The 19,725-nt window shown below is 34.9% G+C and overlaps 1 protein-coding gene across 1 annotated transcript in view; it reads right to left on the bottom strand.

Moving 5' to 3' along the window:
* The window catches only part of LOC142338507 (gonadotropin-releasing hormone receptor-like), an 81,661-nt gene extending 64,512 nt beyond the window's left edge, over positions 1–17,149 (bottom strand). The window contains exon 1 of the mRNA XM_075388290.1: positions 15,913–17,149. Coding sequence (XP_075244405.1) covers positions 15,913–16,192 — 280 coding nt within the window. The 5' untranslated portion in view covers positions 16,193–17,149. The remainder of the gene's footprint in view (positions 1–15,912) is intronic.
* Positions 17,150–19,725: the final 2,576 nt, after the last annotated feature.

The raw sequence follows: 19,725 nt of genomic DNA, 5'->3' as shown, positions 1-19,725 counted from the left end.
CAGAATAAACTTAAGTCACATCCTATCAAAACCCAAACCAAAACAAACAATCAGCATACTAACGGTATTAAACAAACTACAGCAAAATTGAATGAACTACAATAGTGTATTTGTAGACTAAGACAGTTGGAAAAGTCAAGAAACGATCCAGCCGTAACTCGAGAATAAACTTAAGTCACACCCTAGAAGGTAACAAGACCAAACCAACTAGCAATCATACAGGTACACACAAACATAAAGCAGCAAAATGAATATACTACAACAGGAAGGCTAGTTAATTAGTAAAGTTGAAAAGTCAAAGGACAATCCAGCCGTAACTCGAGAATAAACTTAAGTCACATCCTAGAAAGCTGTAAGACCTAAACAACAAACCGGCATACTAGCATACTCAATATACTACAGCAAAACAACAACATACTTCATCACATATGACATACTACATCGAAATCCGGAAAAAGCGGAAGAAAACGAAAAGCGAAGTTTTGGGAGAGCGACGTTATTGAGAAAAAAAATCGTAACACGGAAAACTAAAAAGCGAAAGGACGAAAAGGACGCGGGCAAAACGGTTCATAAACGATCGACGAGAAAAATTATGGGAATTCGATATATTTTTTTTGTAGGCCGGAGGTTGTGAAAATTTTCACAACTTTTTTGTGTTTACGAACCTTCTTGCAGGAAAATTGATTTTTTTTTGACAAATTTGTCCAAATTTTATGCTTTTGTTCAATTTTTTCTATTTTTGGTCAACATTTCTGCAATTTTTTGAATACGGAACGGTAATCCAGTAAATTGGACGGTTTTATGCCTGAAAAAATGGTTTTTCAATATTCTATATTGATATTCTATGTTTTTTGATTTGCATCAAAATTGACCAAAAAATTTCAAAATTGGACAAATTAGCAAAATTTTCTTTCATTTTTCTCTTTATCAGAGGTTATTTTCGATAAACGAACCAACTGTATCAATTTTTTCGTTAAATCTACCAAAAATTTTCAAAATCGGTGTTTTTTCGTCTCAAATTTTGTTTGTGTGGGGGACCCTACCAATATTTTCTACAAACAGTTAAATTTTATTACCCCATGTGATATGAAAATCAGGGATTGGATTTCTTGCCGTCTAATTTCAACAAACTATTTTACTGCGAAAGGTCAGTGAAACATTTTTTTGTTCTGTCTTACAGTTTTTTTTTCTCATCTCGAATGTCGTCTGTCGTTGGAGGAGATCATTGAAAGATGACATCAAAGGCATCGTTATCTACACTGCATGTTCATCATCAATTTCTTTTCAAAAGGATAATCGCCACCAATTCCTCCCGACTCCCAATCAGAGAGAACTTGATTCGTTTTTAGATGCCAAAGTGAGTTGAGAAGCAATCCGGTGTGAAATAATGAACAATTTTCTTGTTCTCAAATATAAACTGAGAAATCAAATTGTTCTTTTCACGGATGATAATGCTAAACACGTTTGAATTTCCAAATTATCAAAAGTTCTCGTTTGTATGTTCAAATCGTTTATTTAATAAGAGATCGCTTATTAATTTCACTGAACAACATGAAAACGTAGTAGTTAAATATCACCCTCGTATAAGGGTAGCGGCACCAAAATGTAGCTGTAAATAGGTCAAAACAGTCTACCGATAAGGCTTCAATTATATCTTTTTTCATATATAAAGCAACGTGTTCTGACAGCAACGTAAGTAAACAACGTACATAGCATTAGTACGATCAATGTAACCAGTGGAACTTAGACGGCAAGATTTTTTTGTTGTTCATTTAACAGGTTTTTTGTCTGATGTCATTGACGTCAAATCAGTTCGTATTCAATCGGCAATTGTCTAGAAAACCTAAAAATATTAAGCCGAAAACCAGCTTAATCGATACATATAGTGGTTATATTTACTTAAAATTAGGTTAAATGAACTTTTTCGGAACTTTCTACGTATATTAGAACGATTTATACGCATCTAAATTCGAATATAAATACTCAATTCTGATTGGCTAAAATTCGTTCTTTATTTACTGCGTAACAGAACTCACGTGATAGTAGTCTACGCATAAACTTGAAAACCGCTCAAATATGTGATTGACAATATAACTAACTCTCCTATCATTGGGGGTTTATATCTAAACATATCTGCATGTTATCATTTAGTGGTGACTCCGGCTCCAACAAAACCCTCAGAGCCAGCATTCAACCTGAGCTCTCCCTCCTGCTAATGCCTCAACAGAGGTTTGCCCTTCTTTGTAATGTACTATGCAGAGGATGAAAGCCCACGGCGGCAAATATCTGATGACCAAAAGATCACGTTTCGTGAGAATGAGTTCGTCTCTGAATCGTTTGTTTTTGTGCGCCCCAGGGTTAGACCTCGACTTATGAAAAGACCATGCTCGACCAAAAAGTGGTACAAAAAGACCGCGCGACCCAAATATCTTATTATATGACTTTAGATCAAGTTTAACAAACAGTTGTACTTTAGCTCCACTCAAATTTTCATGCTCAACTTTTGCTAGAGTCAAATTGATCACGCTGGACTTTAGCTTTACTCAAATGTTCTACTCGCTCGACTTTTACTTAACTCAAAAAATTAATCTTAAAACTGGATTGAGGTAGTTTTCAATCATGAGTCGAGCAAAAGTCTTTTCTTGAGTATGCATTTTTGCCGCCAAAATTTTACAATTTTATTGCTCACTATTGCTTATAATGTGAGCAGCATATGTGCTCTTTCATCTTTGAAACTCTGAAAAACCACCAATCTATCAAAATTAGCATTGTTTATTAAAAGTGGTAATTCATTGCAGTGAAGAACATCTCAAAAGCACGTCACGGCTAATGGGGAAAAGACCCTTACAATTAAGCTATCCATTTTATTCAATCAGGTAATGTGATAATAGGGTCCAGCCGTGATAACTGCTTTATCTGAAGAAATGAGTTCTTAAATCTTTTTTAGCAGTTAGTTATCATGTCGAACTGGTACAACGGTGTTTAGCGTTGCTCCAATCCTGCTTCAGTATACACAAAAGCATAAAAAATTGAAATGTTTAAACTTGCTCGACCTTTGAAAAACCATACTGGACACAAATGACTATGCAATGATTTTTCAGGTTACATGACAATTTACTCAATGCCAATTTACCCAATGCCATTATACCCAAGGCCAAAATACCCAATTCCATTATACCCAATTCACATTTATAATTTCGTTCCATAATCCGAGTACTAATTAGCAGAAAATAGCTCTTACACGTATGATTTAACCAGCGGATAATTTAATCCCATGTTCGGCTTTGATAGTTTGATATCAATTCCCACGGGCCGCTGAGGCATGGCCATGGTCATTAAATATGTTAAAACATAGGGTAATATTGACTGCTATTAGAGCAACTCTTCGCTCGTTTTGTTGATTCTATGTAAACACCATTATAATGAGAGTAAAGTTTGGGACCTATGTGGGTTGCAACCCCACAATCTCTCAATTAATTGCAATCATGTGCTCTCTAGCGAGCCAACTGTTCCACATTGCGAGAGTCTTACTATGCTCTCTTATATTGAGCTATCATTTCAAGCTATATCTTATGATCACAACTTATTTACTAGAGTGTATACTCTAATAACTGCTGATTTTTTGTCGGATTATTGAAAGAAAGTATCAAAGTACATTGGGTATAATGGCATTGGGTATATTGGCATTGAGTATAATGGCATTGGGTTTTTTGGCGTTGGGTATAATGGCATTGGGTAAATTGTCCTGACGCCGATTTTTCATTTCTTAAGTAGAAAAGAAGTTCCGATTTTTAAGTAGGAAACCGCACCGGCATTTTTCATTTGTTTCAAAAGTCGAGGCCTAAAAATGCCCCCCCCCCACACAAAAACACGCACACACACACACACACACACACACACACACACACACACACACACACACACACACACACACACACACACACACACACACACACACACACACACACACACACACACACACACACACACACACACACACACACACACTCATACTGAACGTTACGTCTCCTTGCCCACAGTTATAGAAAACATTCCATTATATTCTGTAAATCAGTATAGGGTAATATAGCATGTGAAACTGTGGATACAAATAACAACTAATAACCACTAAGCTGAGGAGGGGGTTGAACAAAAGGAAAAGATAAAAGTTTCTTAGCGTAGTTATTCTTTTTTAAATTGAGAGATTATTCAATCCGTTTTTGGTGGTTTTTTTTTGCCAAGCTCCACTACAAGATTATCTTTATATTGTGGTCAATTAGTAAATCTATTTTAACCCGGGGTGAGCTGTTTGTATGTACGCATCAAGTTACGAATTTGTGATCCACCCTTGACCTCCAAGGTATTCGATGTAGACAACCCAGTACCCAGTGGAATAAAAATATCCTCAAGAGCTTTGCCTTAAATCTTAATACTGTGAAATTCAGAAGTCAATTTAAATATGCAGAATGTTTGCCGCAAAAGGACAAAATGTTCTTTAGGAGAACCATAACAAAACACAACACTTGACCTAGAGTTTATCGATATAACAACAATGGATTCATTTTCTGTGAAGAGACCACGAGACAGTTATCGGGGCAAGAAAAGGAAAATTTTTTTGTTGCTTACATTCAAAACGGCCCCGCCTTTTAAAGAACAAGGAAAATTTTACTACCCTATGAGCATGAGGGGGCACTGTACTATGACGCTGTAGAAATGAGCGATATTTTAACTGCGAAATAGCGCTTCAATAGAGGTCGTTAATTCAATTTCGAAAACGCAAGTGTAAAATTTCAGTACTTGAGCTCTACACGCTAATATTAATTCTGTCGTTTTAATTTCAACGACTGAAGTTGACAACAACATAAAAGAAAAAAGGCTGAGACATTACTTTGACAGCCGCTATGACCGCTTTAATCTTCGCTCAATTAACCTCACCTTTGCGCCCACATTTTCTCTCATGCGCCCACAGAATGCGCACTTTTTAAAAAAATGTTATTTTGCATACTTATTTTTCCATTTTGCATGGTAGGTGTAAGAAAACGTATCTGAAACTCAATTGAAAAAAACTATCGTTTATTAATTAGTAAGCTTCAATTTTTCCTGACCCGCGCTAGTGATTTGGGTAATTTTATAGTGTAAGATAAAACAACTTTTTCCGCAAAACTGTATAATATACCTGTAAATAATGCATCTTTTTATCACATCTATATAGGGCAATAATCAGATTTCCACAAAAGAAACCTTACATTATTGGACGTAGAGATAAAAACTTGTAACCTTCGAATTGTAAAACTTAAGTTTTTTTCACAAAATCGTCCACTTTTTATAATATTCTGAATTGATTATAATGAGCATCAACCGATTTAGTCAGCGCTGATTGAATACCGCCTAAAAAGATGCGTGAACGCATGGTAAGCATTTACACCAGGCATAAATGAAGAACATATTTGAACAGCCATTGTAGGACTGTTATAGCTGGGGGCTCAGCAGCAAATTAGCCAGACAACCATTATGAGGGAAAGAATGAAAAGAGGAAGCTAGAGGCTCTTTTTCCAAACTGGAAAGCATAAAAATGACCGCTATTTACTTAATGATAGGGAATGTTGAACGCATCATGTTTGACTGTAGAGAACGCTGCAACAGATTATGCAACTTTATAATTTCGATGGTATTCAGCAAGAACGTAAGATTAGCATAAACAAAAGTTCGCTCTGAAACAAATCCCGTTAATTGTATTCTTGCGAAACTGCTGAAAAAACTAAGATTCCAAGAGAGCTGATTCACAAAGAGCCGAATTTCTAGAAAAAATTATGTGACAATTCCTTATATTGAAATTCGACATCCAGTAACTTTTCAACAGCCAGTAACTTTTTTTTTGAAAAAAAACGAGAATTATATTAACTAAAGAGTAGTTTAAACAAATTTAATCTTGGTTTTGATCATCTACCATAAGAAATTAAATCAATCCTTCAAGGTTCGATGATAACAATTGCTAAACGCAACTTTACTGGGCAACGCCAATTTTACACTTTTCTGCATGAAAAACGTAGAGGTTAAATTGAATTCTTCCATTTGGATATTTTGTAGCTCCCTGCCGATGGATGAGTACAAAAACTAGTAAAATTAACTGAAGTCCCCGCTCATTGGGTGACATTTAAACAAGGAAGGGCTCCCCTCTCATAAAGTGAGTCCGATATCACTTGAGGTTAGTGAGTTCTTGAACCGGACTTTCTTTAACTTCTCATTTGGCATTGCGGCGTAATTGGATGCGACAGTCCCCATCATTTCATGTAGCTGAGCCAAGCATGGAATTTATTGATACCGCTTGAGTGAGGCGACTGAAGGCTACCGACAGGCCTGGAGGCTGGAAGCCGCTGTTATCAGATAAAAGGGCTATTCTTTTCAATATTTTCCGCGTTGTTTCGGATAGTCCGCCAAAAGTTTATAACGCCAATGGTATGAAGTTGATGCTCATATCGCTGCACTTCCGGTAATAAAGCCCAATTTTTCTGTCTTCTGCTAGGGTTAGAGCAAAACAACATGTCCTCGCTGCAACTGAGATAAGACTGGCTTGCAGTGGGGACGTAATGGTGACGTCTAAAGCTGCGGATTGTACTGCTATAAAACTGGGCAAATACACGTCGCCTGGTCTTAAATTGTTTTTTGCTCACATAAAAGGCAAAAATTAGTCAACGAACAAGCTGTCAATATTGTGTCTCGTACTCTGTCATGACGAGAGATAATATCGTCACGCCCGTGATCTCCAATTACGTCCAAATTAGCTGACTTACAGTATGAACATCTCCTTTCCCAAGCATAGAGTGGAATTGCTAAATTGTATTTCAGAACTGCTCCTTAAGTTGAAGGTGTAAGCCAAGAGCAGGGATGCGTGCTGCCGTCAACCAAGCTCCTGATTGAGGTAGGGAAAGAGATAGCAGTCTAGCTTCTTCGCTGGTGGAGGTTTGACCTTTATGAAGGTTGCTTTGAGCCGTTTTGTCTTGAATTTTGTTTTGATTTTTTTTACTTTAATTGAGGAATCCCTAAAGTGCTAAACTCCTCCACTAAATCTGTGAAACTACTTTCATAAGTTGGGTTCACTCCAATAAGTTGTTCTACTATGTTTGCTGACTGAAATAAGGAACCAACATAAGCAGCTTTCATTTGGCTCAAAGAACGCCGAACCCTAGCTCCTGTTTTGCTTACTGGCAGGCATGCTTGGTCCCATGAATTATTGCTGATTAAATTATTTTCAAAAGTTGTTCGTTGGAGATGATCAAATTTTTCAAGTGTTTTTGTTACTCTCAGTGGAAGGAGTGTTGCATCTCAAAGAATACCCTAATTTAGGTGCACCCAGACAGCTACGCAAAATTCCAAAAAAGCGCACTGCGGGTCCTCTAAATAGCCTAGATTGTCTAAAAGTGGTCTCGAGTTTTTTAACCAATTTTTCTAAACAAGATGCAACAAAAGTGGGTGTTCCGATTGCTGCGCCCAAGATTTCGATTCCTGATTGGCTGTTTTTCTTTATTCTGCTATCAGCAGCACTAAAACACGTGGTGGACCACAACTCGCAATTGTCTCCTCTGAGTTCAAGGCCACACTTATCAACATGAGTTTAAAAATCTTCTAAGCATTCACAGAGCTCCTCTTCCGTTCTTGCTACAATTCCGACATCAAGTTACCAAGAAATTTGCATAAGATGTGGTAACTTATTGTCGAGTTGTTTGATAAAAGATCAAAGTGCTAAAGAGAGCAATAAGGGCCCAGCGGGTCTCCTTGTTGGACTCCTGATTGATTTTGAATGTGAATTGCATTAAAGAAGAACTTGATATCCTGAGAATAGCAAAAAGAAACAAAATGGGCTAAAGCGGGAATGGATTTTAGCGCTGCATCTAACACACTGCTTCTCGTAATGTAATTGAAAACATTTCTGAAGTCGATTTGAAGTAGGCCCATTTTTCGTTGCTCGATAACTTTTGAAAGGTTTGTTTTGTTGCATGTACAATGCTTGCAGCACCGCATTTAAACTAAGTTGTCTAGATGAAAAAATTCAAGAGTCTCAGAAATGGTCTCTTGCGCCATACCTTTGGCTATGAGGCGTCAAAATTCTTCTCTCACGGCGATTGGCAGTACACCTCTTTTTGTCTTCTTCAGCGCTGTAAACGAAGCAGCGAAAAATGTTGGAGCAACGAAACTGAGGAGCTGCCCTCTGCTAGCCAAAATCACCAGTTTGCTGATGATTGAAATTGATTTTTTTGACTGATCGGAGACCGCGCACATTACGGCATGTAGAAGTTGCACAGGGTACATTTTGTATGGACCGGCTGCTGTGAAGTTGAGAAAGACTGCAATTGTGTAAACACAGACGCTTCGTCAAATTGATAAGCATAACTACTGTAATTATCAATTTCACTCGGTGGCGCTTCTTTTGCTGGATGCAAGTTCATCAACTCTTTCAGCGTTTCCTTGTTATCAGGGGCCACTTCATCCACAAACAAGATTTTTGAAGCACGTCCAAATTGGCCTTGAAGGCAGAGAAATTTTGCACGTGCTACATCCCATTCCATTGAGTCATGATTTATCCTCTTGCCATGGTTTCAATCAGGCTGCTTCAAACCAAAGCCCAGCATAGTTGCCATTCTCCAGAAGCTCAAATCTATTTAACATGAGCCGTTCTTGCTGCTGCTGTTTGTGTCTCTTCCCCTCTGTTGCTAGCGCGCAAACGCACTTGCTTATTGCAAAGAGCTTTTCCAATTTTCTGGGGAATTTGGTTGAAAAACACAGTCCTCAAAGATAGCAATCAGCAATTCAGACCATTTTAGCCGGAACTTGACAGGTATAAGGGGAGTGTAGGTATTTTTTTCTTGCAAATCGTTTCAATGTCTGGGAAGGCGATTGGATTCAAATTTGCTGTGTTCTTAGAAGTGTTACCTTTGACACATTTTTCGCTGTTTGTGGCTGAGACTAGCTCGTCAATGCTGGCTGCAATATCATGGTATTTGTGTGTTGCTGATTGATGATCGAATACAACTACTTTTAATAAATTGTCTTTTTTTATCAGGGTAGAAGAGTCTTGTTTGTGTACAAACAAGAAAACGCAAATCAAAATCATCGATAGTTAGATTTTAAAATTGTTGTGTCAGAACTGAAGAATTGGTCTCATTCAAAAATACTGAGTTTTGTTTTTCCTGTCTAGTTTAGGCAGCTTTTATTTCCCGCAGATTGAAGGCATGTTAACAATATGCGAAATCAGGGAATTTTTATTGCTTTTAGCCGTCATTTTCTTTTTTTTGGCTTCTTGTCATGTTTTTTAAAGATGATTTGTTTGAGATTGAAGGAGAAAATTATCAAACATTTGCCTTGGAACTGCTTGTAAATGCCCAAGTGATACCGATATGCGGCACCGTATTGAGCTGAAAAGATCTTGTATTACGTGAAACCAATCTGTGGCTTCGTAGCAAATACAAGAACTTTTCGGTTCGAGGCGTATTTAGTATAGTTTCTTACAGAATTTGAACTTTGCTGTTTCTTTTTGTTAATGTAGTTTTTGCCTGAGACCATGGAATTGCTGTGTGAAATTGATAAAGCAGGAAAAAAAGGTATTTTGGTCAACCACCGAAAAAAAGGAGAGGGGAGAAATTGGTTTGATCTCACCAGCTGATTGTGTCCGTTCACACCCCAATGAAAATTCTATTCATCGAATCCAAACGTGACACTCCATCTTAAAATATTTTTGCTGCTGTCCAGTTTCAAAAAAAACTTAAAGGGGGGTTATGTTCGGGTCTAAAAGATGTAGTCAATGTTCAAAATATATTTTCTGCCAATTTTGTTCTCTTCGGGTAAAAGAGAATAACACAACGCACGTGTCAACTCGAAGCGACATTTTTTAGCACGCGATTGTTTTGGCATGCGAATCATTGCGAATGTTTTGACATGTTTGCCTACATTTGCTTGAAAGATATCTATTCAAATCGGATTCATTAAAAACAGAAAAAATCTTGGAATCATATTCAACAGGACATTAGTGGACACCAAAAATAATCGAGAGTTCTTCTTGCAGTTGGAAAGCGAGGCGAAATTTCTTTTACTATACATCTTTAACGATACTTATGAAAAAAATCTTCGTTTTGAAAAAAAATCTCTTCTGCTGAAGAATTGGTCTCATTCAAAAATACTGAGTTTTGTTTTTCCTGTCTAGTTTGCGCAGCTTTTATTTCCCGCAGATTGAAGGCATGTTAACAATATGTGAAATCAGGGAATTTTTATTGCTTTTAGCCGTCATTTTCTTTTTTTTGGCTTCTTGTCATGTTTTTTAAAGATGATTTGTTTGAGATTGGAGGAAAAAATTATCAAACATTTGCCTTGGAACTGCTTGTAAATGCCCAAGTGATACCGATATGCGGCGCCGTATTGAGCTGAAAATAACTTGTAATACGTGAAACCAATCTGTGGCTTCGTAGAAAATACAAGAACTTTTCGGTTCGAGGCGTATTTAATATGTTTCTTACAAAATTTGAACTTTGCTGTTTCTTTTTGTTAATGTAGTTTTTGCCTGAGACCATGGAACTGCTGTGTAAAATTGATAAAGCAGGAAAAAAATTTTTTTGGTCAACCACCGAAAAAAAAAGAGGAGAGGGGAGAAATTGATTTGATCTCACCAGCTGATTTCGTCCGTTCACACCCCAATGAAAATTCTATTCATCGAATCCAAATGTAACACTCCATCTTAGAATGTTTTTGCTGCTGTCCAGTTTCAAAAAAAATCTTAAAGGGGGGTTATGTTTGGGTCTAAAAGATGTAGTCAATGTTCAAAATATGTTTTCTGCCAATTTTGTTCTCTTCGGGTAAAAGAGAATGACACAACGCACGTGTCAATTCGAAGCAACATTTTTTAGCATGCAAATGTTTTGGCATGCGAATCATTGCTAATCTTTTGACATGTTTGCCTACATTTGCTTGAAAGATATCTATTCAAACAGGATTCATTAAAAACAGAAAAAAATCTTGGAATCATAATCAACAGGACATTAGAGAATAACGCAACGCACGTGTCAATCCGATGCAACATTTTTTGGCATGCAAATGTTTTGGCATGCGAATCATTGCGAATGTTTTGACATGTTTGCCTACATTGGCTTGAAAGATATCTACTCAAATCGGATTCATTAAAAACAGAAAAAAATCTTGAAATCATAATCAACGGGACGTTAGAGAAAAGCACAACGCACGTGTCATTTCGAAGCGACATTTTTTGGCATGCAAATGTTTTGCCATGCGAATCATTGCGAATGTTTTGACATGTTTGCCTACATTTGCTTGAAAGATATCTATTCAAATCGGATTCATTAAAAACAGAAAAAATCTTGGAATCATATTCAACAGGACATTAGTGGCCACCAAAAATAATCGAGAGTTCTTCTTGCAGTTGGAAAGCGAGGCGAAATTTCTTGTTTTATACGTCTTTAACGATATTTATGAAAAAAAATCTTCGTTTTGAAAAAAAATCTCTTCTGCTTGTCGCAATTTTTGCCCTTATCAGATAACCTGTTGCCCTGTTAAATCAACGCTACTGCTACTGTTTTTAATGAGAGTTCGGCTACTAAACTAACTCCACTAAGCGTTTACGCTACTAAACTTCCATGCAAGTTCCGGTACCAAAACATACAATCGGGATAAAATTTTTTTTGGATAATGATTATTTTCAAGAATTACTTAAACGGATTGGAAAAAAAACGCGATACTTGTATCTAGTTTCACCTGTTCACAAAATATTGTTTTTCTCAGAAGATTGTGATGCCTTTGTTTTTAAAATTAGCAAAATTAATATTACAAAATGGTTGTTTTTTTTCAAAAATTTTGCAAACTTTGAGATTTTTTAACCGTTGTAAGTTTGTTCTCGTCAAATTTTATTCCTATTAGTCAATATTGTTTTGTCATTGCTTTATTAGGCTGCTTATTTATCATAAACTGCAGAAATGTTTTACTTAAAAGATGGTCGAAAACCTTTTCTTGTATGTGATATTCGTTAACCTCTTTTTATTTTGTTCCAATTTTTCTTATTTTAAAAGACAAAAGGTTTAACTAAAAAAGTGAAATGATTACGCAAAACAGATTGCATATAAGTTCGTTCTCGTCAAATTTTATTCCTGTTAGTCAATATTGTTTCGTCATTGCTTTATTGTGCTGCTTATTTATCATAAACCGCAGAAATGTTTTGCTTAAAAGATGGTCGAAAACTTTTTTTTGTGTGTGATATTCGTTAACCTTTTTTTATTTTGTTCCTATTTTTCTTATTTTAAAAGACAAAAGTTTTAACTGAAAAAGTGAAATGATTACGCAAAACAGATTGCATATAAGTTTGTTCTCGTCAAATTTTATTCCTGTTAGTCAATATTGTTTCGTCATTGCTTTATTGTGCTGCTTATTTATCATAAACCGCAGAAATGTTTTGCTTAAAAGACGGTCGAAAACTTTTTTTTGTATGTGATATTCGTTAACCTCTTTTTTTTGTTCCAATTTTTCTTATTTTAAAAGACAAAAGGTTTAACTAAAAAAGTGAAATGATTACGCAAAAACAGATTGCATATAAGTTTGTTCTCGTCAAATTTTATTCCTGTTAGTCAATATTGTTTCGTCATTGCTTTTTTGTGCTGCTTATTTATCATAAACCGCAGAAACTTTTTGCTTAAAAGATGGTCGAAAACGTTTTCTTGCATGTGACATTTGTTAACCTCTTTTTATTTTGTTCCAATTTTTCGTATTGTAAAAGAAAAAAGGTTGAACTAAAAAAGTGATTTGATTACGCAAAACAGATTGCATATTGAAAAACATTTGTGTTGTAATATCTAGCAAAAAACAATGCCTGACCATTCAAATTATTTCACAATTCGGCTACTTCATGAAAGATACATTTTTGCTCTGCTAAGGCAAAATTTTTTCTCAACTAAGGTACGTATCTAATTTGCTACTGATTCTTATTGCGTACGTTTTAAGAATATTTTAAGAATGAGCCATGCACAATTGTGCAAATGTTCATTTTTCTAGATCTGCCTAACGTTTAAATAAGTTCTTGCAAATTAAAACAATCCAGACTTGGATGGGATTGCCGTCGAAAAAAAACTAAGGCTAAATGAAAAACTCAATTACAATTTATGAGGATTTCTATCTTTTTTTATTTACATGGGATCTGAGAATCAGCGAAATTAAGGATGGGTAAAATTGGTTTCAAAAACTACAGACAAAAATCATGTATCTGACCAACACCTGGCGTTTGCAAAGGCATTTTTTTCAAATATACCAATCTCACTTAACTGATTGAGTAGATCACAGGAAAAAATTTTTACAATTTTGCCAAGAAAAATTACTCTTTTAAAAATTATTATAAGTCAGTTTATCGTTTTATTTTCTAAAAATAGTTGCTAATCCTTTTCGATAAATGTGATCTATATTGTTATTATTTTTTCTTTGAAATACCCTCTGATTGGACAGATCCTGACTGAAAAAAATTGTACAAGCGAGTTACAGACCTTTATAAAGACTTTCATGATAACAAATTGTTTTCTTGACTATTTAATTTAAATTAGAAGGCTTCCATTTGCACTCGACTTTAATCTGATCAAAATGCTCATCAGTATGAGAGCTAAAACTAGGAATTATTGCTTCAATGAAAGTTATTTTGCGTTTTTAATTGAGAAAAGTGTTGACATTTTAATAACCATCTCAAGTTAACAGCCTTGACCTTAGATACCTGATGATAGGAGATCGGAAAACCTTTGAGTGAAATTGATCACTTTAATGGTTTGATTATTTCCTGACAATGTGCACAAGAGCATATCACTTGAGCGGTATAGCAGAAAATTTTCGATGTAAAATGACACTGAGTTAAGTTGAGGTCAAAAATATTCGGAAATACAGATTAACTATAAATGATTTCTTATTTCCTTTGAAAAAAATGGGTTCCTAATAGAGAAAAAAACCAAATAAATTATGATTAAGTGACCAGGAGTGCGAAATGGATATGTCCTTAAACTATTGTAACCAATATCTCCAAACTTTAAATACTGTTTTCTAGTCATCATTAAAAACTGAATTTTTGAGTTTACTCCTCCTTAACTAAAAGAATGCAAAGGGGGAATCATTTGGTGCAAAACAACTCATTACTCATTAAATATTAGAGCTACTCTTTGCTCGTTATGTTGATTCTATGTCAACACCATTATGGTGAGAGTAAAGTTTGGGACTTTCGTGGGTTGAAACCCCACAATTGTTCAATTGATTGCGATCCTGTGCTTTCCACTGAGCCAACTGGTCCACATTGCGAGAGTCTTGCTATGCTCTCTTATATTGAACTATCATTTCAAACTATATCTTATGATCACAACTTACTTACTAGAGTGTAAACTCTAACATTAAAGCAAGCGAAGCTTTTGTAAAATGCAGATATTTAATTGAGGCAAAATTTATTGACCACAAAGAAACTTAATTACTTTTCTATTCATTTGGGTAGCAAAACGTCAGAATCATAAATTGGAAAAAAACGCATCAGTCAAATATCACACCCTCAGTTATCATTATTCTAAAGTTCTTGGTTTAGTCGGAAAAACGTTTTGGGAGAAGTGTTTGTTCAAAATCAGAAAATTTATCTCCTAAAATCTAAAACTTTTATAATCAAGACTAATTAACAAATGCCAGTCAATTTCTAACCAGCAGGGCCCTTGAAAATCAGCACAATTTTGTTCAAAAATATCGGTTGCTATGTCCTAATCAGGTTAGACCAAAAGCAAATTGTAGATTAGAATTTAGCGTAAAGGAACTACCGATCTTTTGTTAAAAACGTAGCCATTAAAAAACGTATAATGTTAAAAAACGTGTTTTAAACATTATTCATAAATCAAAACAAAACAAATAAAAGTCATTGTTCTTTCCCACAATTAATAGGACTCCACAAAAAATAAATTAGAACAAAAAATCAGTCGTTTTGTAGACCAATGCCCGTTTATCAATGAAAGTTTTATAAAAAATTTTATTGTTAACGAATATTGGCGATGCAATCGGTTGCCAAATTAGTTCAGAAAATATAACATATAAAATTAGCTCATTTAAGACTAGGGAGGGATATGCACATTGACTGGAGAAAATCATCCAAAATTCTCGTAAATTCGTATCAATAACATCCATGAAAAAATATCACGCCATCAAGATTCAATTATACTAAGTAAATATAAGTTCCATAATCGGATTCCATAAATGCCAGTACTATATAATACGCCCCTATGCAATCACCCCCTGTTAGCAAGATTACGAACACTGTAGCGCAACAACCCCGATGAGGCGGAACGAGTTTTTGCGAATTTGATATTGAAGCTGTTTAAGCTCAGAAGATATTTGATAGAATAGGAATTAATTTTAGGAGATTCAAAAAAGAAGAAAAAAGTGAAGATTTTAACAAAAATCAGTCGTATGTATATAGTCTAAAATATAAATATAACATTTAAAGTATACATTTGTTAAAAGGTTAATGTATCAAAAATCAGGCGATTTTGGGGCGTATGAGTGGGCGTCATTTCATTATTACATGCAACAATTTAGTTCACTTGAGATCGTTCACAAAGTTGCATTTCCCATTCAATATTGGCAGATAATTATCATTATTTGACAAACATACAGTTCTAAACTGATTTACTTTCATTTTCTAAAATCTTAGCTGCAGTTGCCGTTATTAATCTGGTAAGTTTGTTTTTTTTCTGAGTTTATTAACATAAGTTAAGTTTCTAAGCTCTGAGATATTTTCTGTGCTCCAATACCCCCTCACAAAAACACGCATGCTCGCACAGTCAGCTTGGTAGGCTATAATGGAAAAAATTCATGATAGGCAAATTTTACTGATCAGTTCATCAAGTCAAATTAAAGACTAACCTGTTATATGCCACAAAATATCCTGGGGAATCTGTGTCACAACAATAAGAAAATTAGTTAAAGTCAAAACCAAAACCAAAGCCTGCAGCCTTGTTAACTTATAACTAGGCTGTTTATAAAGTTTATAAAGATGGTGTAATATATAAGCATTTTCGGCGAAAGCAACGTTACCGAGAAAAAACATGGCAACAATTCGAACCAAATAATGGGGACGGAATTCGTCTGGATCGTAGGGTAATTTTGCAGGTCGGCCGGGACTTTCTGTTAAATTGATAGTCATTTTGAAATTAATCAATTCAAAAACCCTTGAAGAGTTTTCAATAGACAAAATATAGTTGCTTTTTTGGTTTTTCAAGAATGCGTGGCAATCACTTTTTTTGTAAAGTTAATTGACTCGTTATAAGTAGCGTTTATACCCAGAACTATCTGGAGTTCTGTGATCAAACCAAATTGATAAAGAATTCTGGTGGATTGCCCTATTTTAGCAGTAAGAGGGCGCTTTATAAAGTTTTGATTAAGCTAATCACCGAGGTCTGTAATTAATTCAAAACAAATGTTGAGAAATTTAATCTTCAGCTTTTATTAAATTTAAAGTCATAAAAACAAATTTTGTAACTTTTCAAATAACTCAAATTTTGAGGTCAATAGCCTGTTAGGGGAAATTAATAGCTAGTAAATCAGGTTTAGGTGTAATAAATTATGATTAAAGTTAACCAGGTATAAATTTGATCCTTGCTTTTGACAGTTTGTGGCAACTTTTGTCAAATTAAGGGTACAATTTGAGCATTCCGTTACCTAGACAACTTAAGTAGAGAAAATATTTTCGTAAAACTCTGCTAACAAGAAAAATGTAGCAGCAAAATAAACAACAATGAACTTTAAAGTGTAAATATTGGTTTCTTAATATAGGAAACATTGCTTTGTTTTGCTTCTAATCTGAGCAAAAAAAATCCTGTGAAGTTTCAGCATTTCTGAGGACGAAAAAGGAAACAGCTCTGCGAAAATGGTTTTGATAAATAAATAATACGGAAGCTTCAGGTGTGAAATGTGTGAAAAATTAATGTGCGAGGGCGATTAATCAATTATGCTTCAAAAAATCTCGTGAAATATTTAACCTAAGGTTGTTAAGAATTTGAGTTTGAAACTGACGAAAAAGAAAATATGTCACTTTTTGATGGAAAAATGAGACAAAGTTTATATGAAATGCATCAATGTTTAAACTTAGAATTGTGGATTGAATAAGCAGACGGAAAAAAATTCAACCAATGACAAGCAAATAAAATGAAGGAAATTTATTCTTCAATCAATAAACATTTTTACTCCAATGGAAAAATATCCCAGTGGAATAGAATGGGCGCCGTATCGATGGAAAAAGCTGGGAAAATATTTTGACTAGCCCAACCATAAGATGAAGTGAAAGTAACTGGAAAAGAACACGACAGGAGGAGGAGAGAGGAGGGAGGGGGAGTAGAGTTAACGTAAAAGACGGTATTTTTAGTCCGTTTTCCTTCAAAACTTGGAAAATAAATCTTCAAAAAAAGCAGCTCTAGAAACGCGTGAAGGTGACAGTCTTCAAAATCAATATTTACGCATTTTTGAATGAATTTTAGCTCGCGATAATTCAAATTTATGCACGATTAGACAGGTCTGGCTTTGTTTTGAAACTTTGAATATAAGAATAGATTCATAGTTCCTCCACAATTTCAACTTTTAGGTAAAACCAGCCTTTTGAAATTGAAGAAGGACGGTATTTTCTCTGGTCAATGCTAATACTGTTGTTGCACAGCGAAATGCTTATGCATATTTGATCAAAAGAGAACTGCTGCGTTAGGAAATAGCCTTGAAGATTTGGAATATAAAATTTAATTATTTAGAGTTTCCGACAAAGAAGTTTATTTTATCTTCTTGCAAAGTTTATAAGGTACATTTTTTAAAAAGCTTTCGTTTGGGAATTCGGTGCGTGTAATATTCAAACTAAATGGTGGAATGGAAGTTAAATATTGCTTTGTAAGTAAAATTTGAAAATTTCAGCTGTCTAAGAATTGCATCAACGTCCAGTCAAAGACAAAATAATTTGAACGGGGAATTTGATCAAATATGCATAAATTTGAAACCAAAACATCAAAGAATGAAAACCATGCGATTGTCATGGACGATTGGTGTTAGCGTACTCGCTCATAAGAACAAACCGTAGATTTGTTGCTTCTGCAAAGCAAAAGTTTTTTTTCGCACCTAACGGGTTCTTAAAATCTTAGGAACAAATCAAAAAATCTTGGTGCCTCTAAATTATGTGGTTAAATTAAGAATTACCTAAATAATATATCACCTCTTAAATCTCACCTTTGTTTTCTACTAGTCAAATTTTTAAAAGGTATCTTCTAAAATTGAATTTTTATTTTTTTTACTCGACACAAATTTGGTGAGATATTCAACTAAAACAATATTTTGATTGTGTAGAATTTTGCAATTTGGCCGTTAGAAGGCTTCTAGCTGGGGACTGGCTAGCGCCCAGATACTCTATCGAAAGTTCGAGAGGTCGGGAGTGTCGGGAGTGTCGGGAGTGTTCTGTTCTGTCCCCCAAAACGTTGCACTCTTGACTGTTTAAAAATGCACTCGGGATAATTGTGATCAAAATAATCAACAATTGTAATACGAGCAACCAGTAAAACTAATGCCAAAAACATATAATTGAACAACTTCAACAATCCAAGAGTAAGTTTTATATCAAAACTAATTAATGGTTTACTCAAACTCAACCCAATTCAATTAATCTATTGGCAAGTATCGCCAATTCTTTCAATCAACTTCCTAACCTATTTAACTGTAAGAAGTTTTGCTTCCCCGTAACTATTAACTGGCCAGACACCTATTACACTCTACTGAGAAATTCTTCACTCGAACGTTCTTTCTTTCTCACTCCATCTCCCTCTCTCTCTCTCCATCTCTTCTGCTCCTGCTTCTTCTCGTGCTCCATGGCGTTTTTCTAATGGTCTTTCCTGTGCTGAATGGTACTCAATTTATAAGTTTTTATTATGGATAAGTAACCTAGCCTTTAATTTAGAACCTTTTGAACTAAAATATACATTCAACTATAGGCATAGAACTTCCGCCACAAAAAGCAATTGATCTTGTGTAAATGTTTGCTGGAGTTGATCGGAGTGCCGCAGTATATTTAGTATAGTAGTTTCAAGATTCAAAAAAAACTCAAGTTTCATGCTGAAACACTTTTATACAAAAAACTGCATGCTGGTTCTCATCCGTTCTTAATTTTTGGAAACGTGTCCAATTTATCTCATGAGTAACTTTGTTTTTTCTTAGAAGGTCGCAACCTTTTTTTTTTAAAAAAAACTTTTGACAATTCTCCTTGTGATATAATTATTTAATAATCAAGGAAGAATTAGGTCTTCATTTTTTTTGATCGTTATTTGTTGCCGATAATACTTTGAAACTGAAAAAAAATCGATTTAAAAACCAAATGTTTTAGTTTTGTTTCTTTACTCGACACAAATTTGGTGAGATATTCAACTAAAACGATATTTTGACTGTGTAGAATTATGTAACTTTGCCGTTAGATGGCTTTTGGCTGGGAAGTGGCTAGCATTCAGAAAATATATCAAAGTTTCAAGAGGTTTATTTGAGAGGTTTGGTTACTTGTTGAACGTGTTTTGTCCTGTCACCAAAAAAATGGACTCGCGACTGTTTGAAATTCCACTCGAGGTAAACGAATCAATAATCCATATATGTAACACCAGCAACCAGCAATGCTAAAGCCAAAAACGTACAATTGAACAAGTTCAAGGATCCAAGAGTAAG

This window comes from Convolutriloba macropyga, chromosome 4 (genome assembly GCF_964194025.1).
Source record: "Convolutriloba macropyga chromosome 4, txConMacr16.3, whole genome shotgun sequence".
In the NCBI taxonomy this organism is placed as follows: Eukaryota; Metazoa; Xenacoelomorpha; order Acoela; family Convolutidae; genus Convolutriloba; species Convolutriloba macropyga.
The sequence above is the reverse complement of the archived record's forward strand: the minus strand, read 5'-3'. Positions and strand labels throughout refer to the sequence as shown.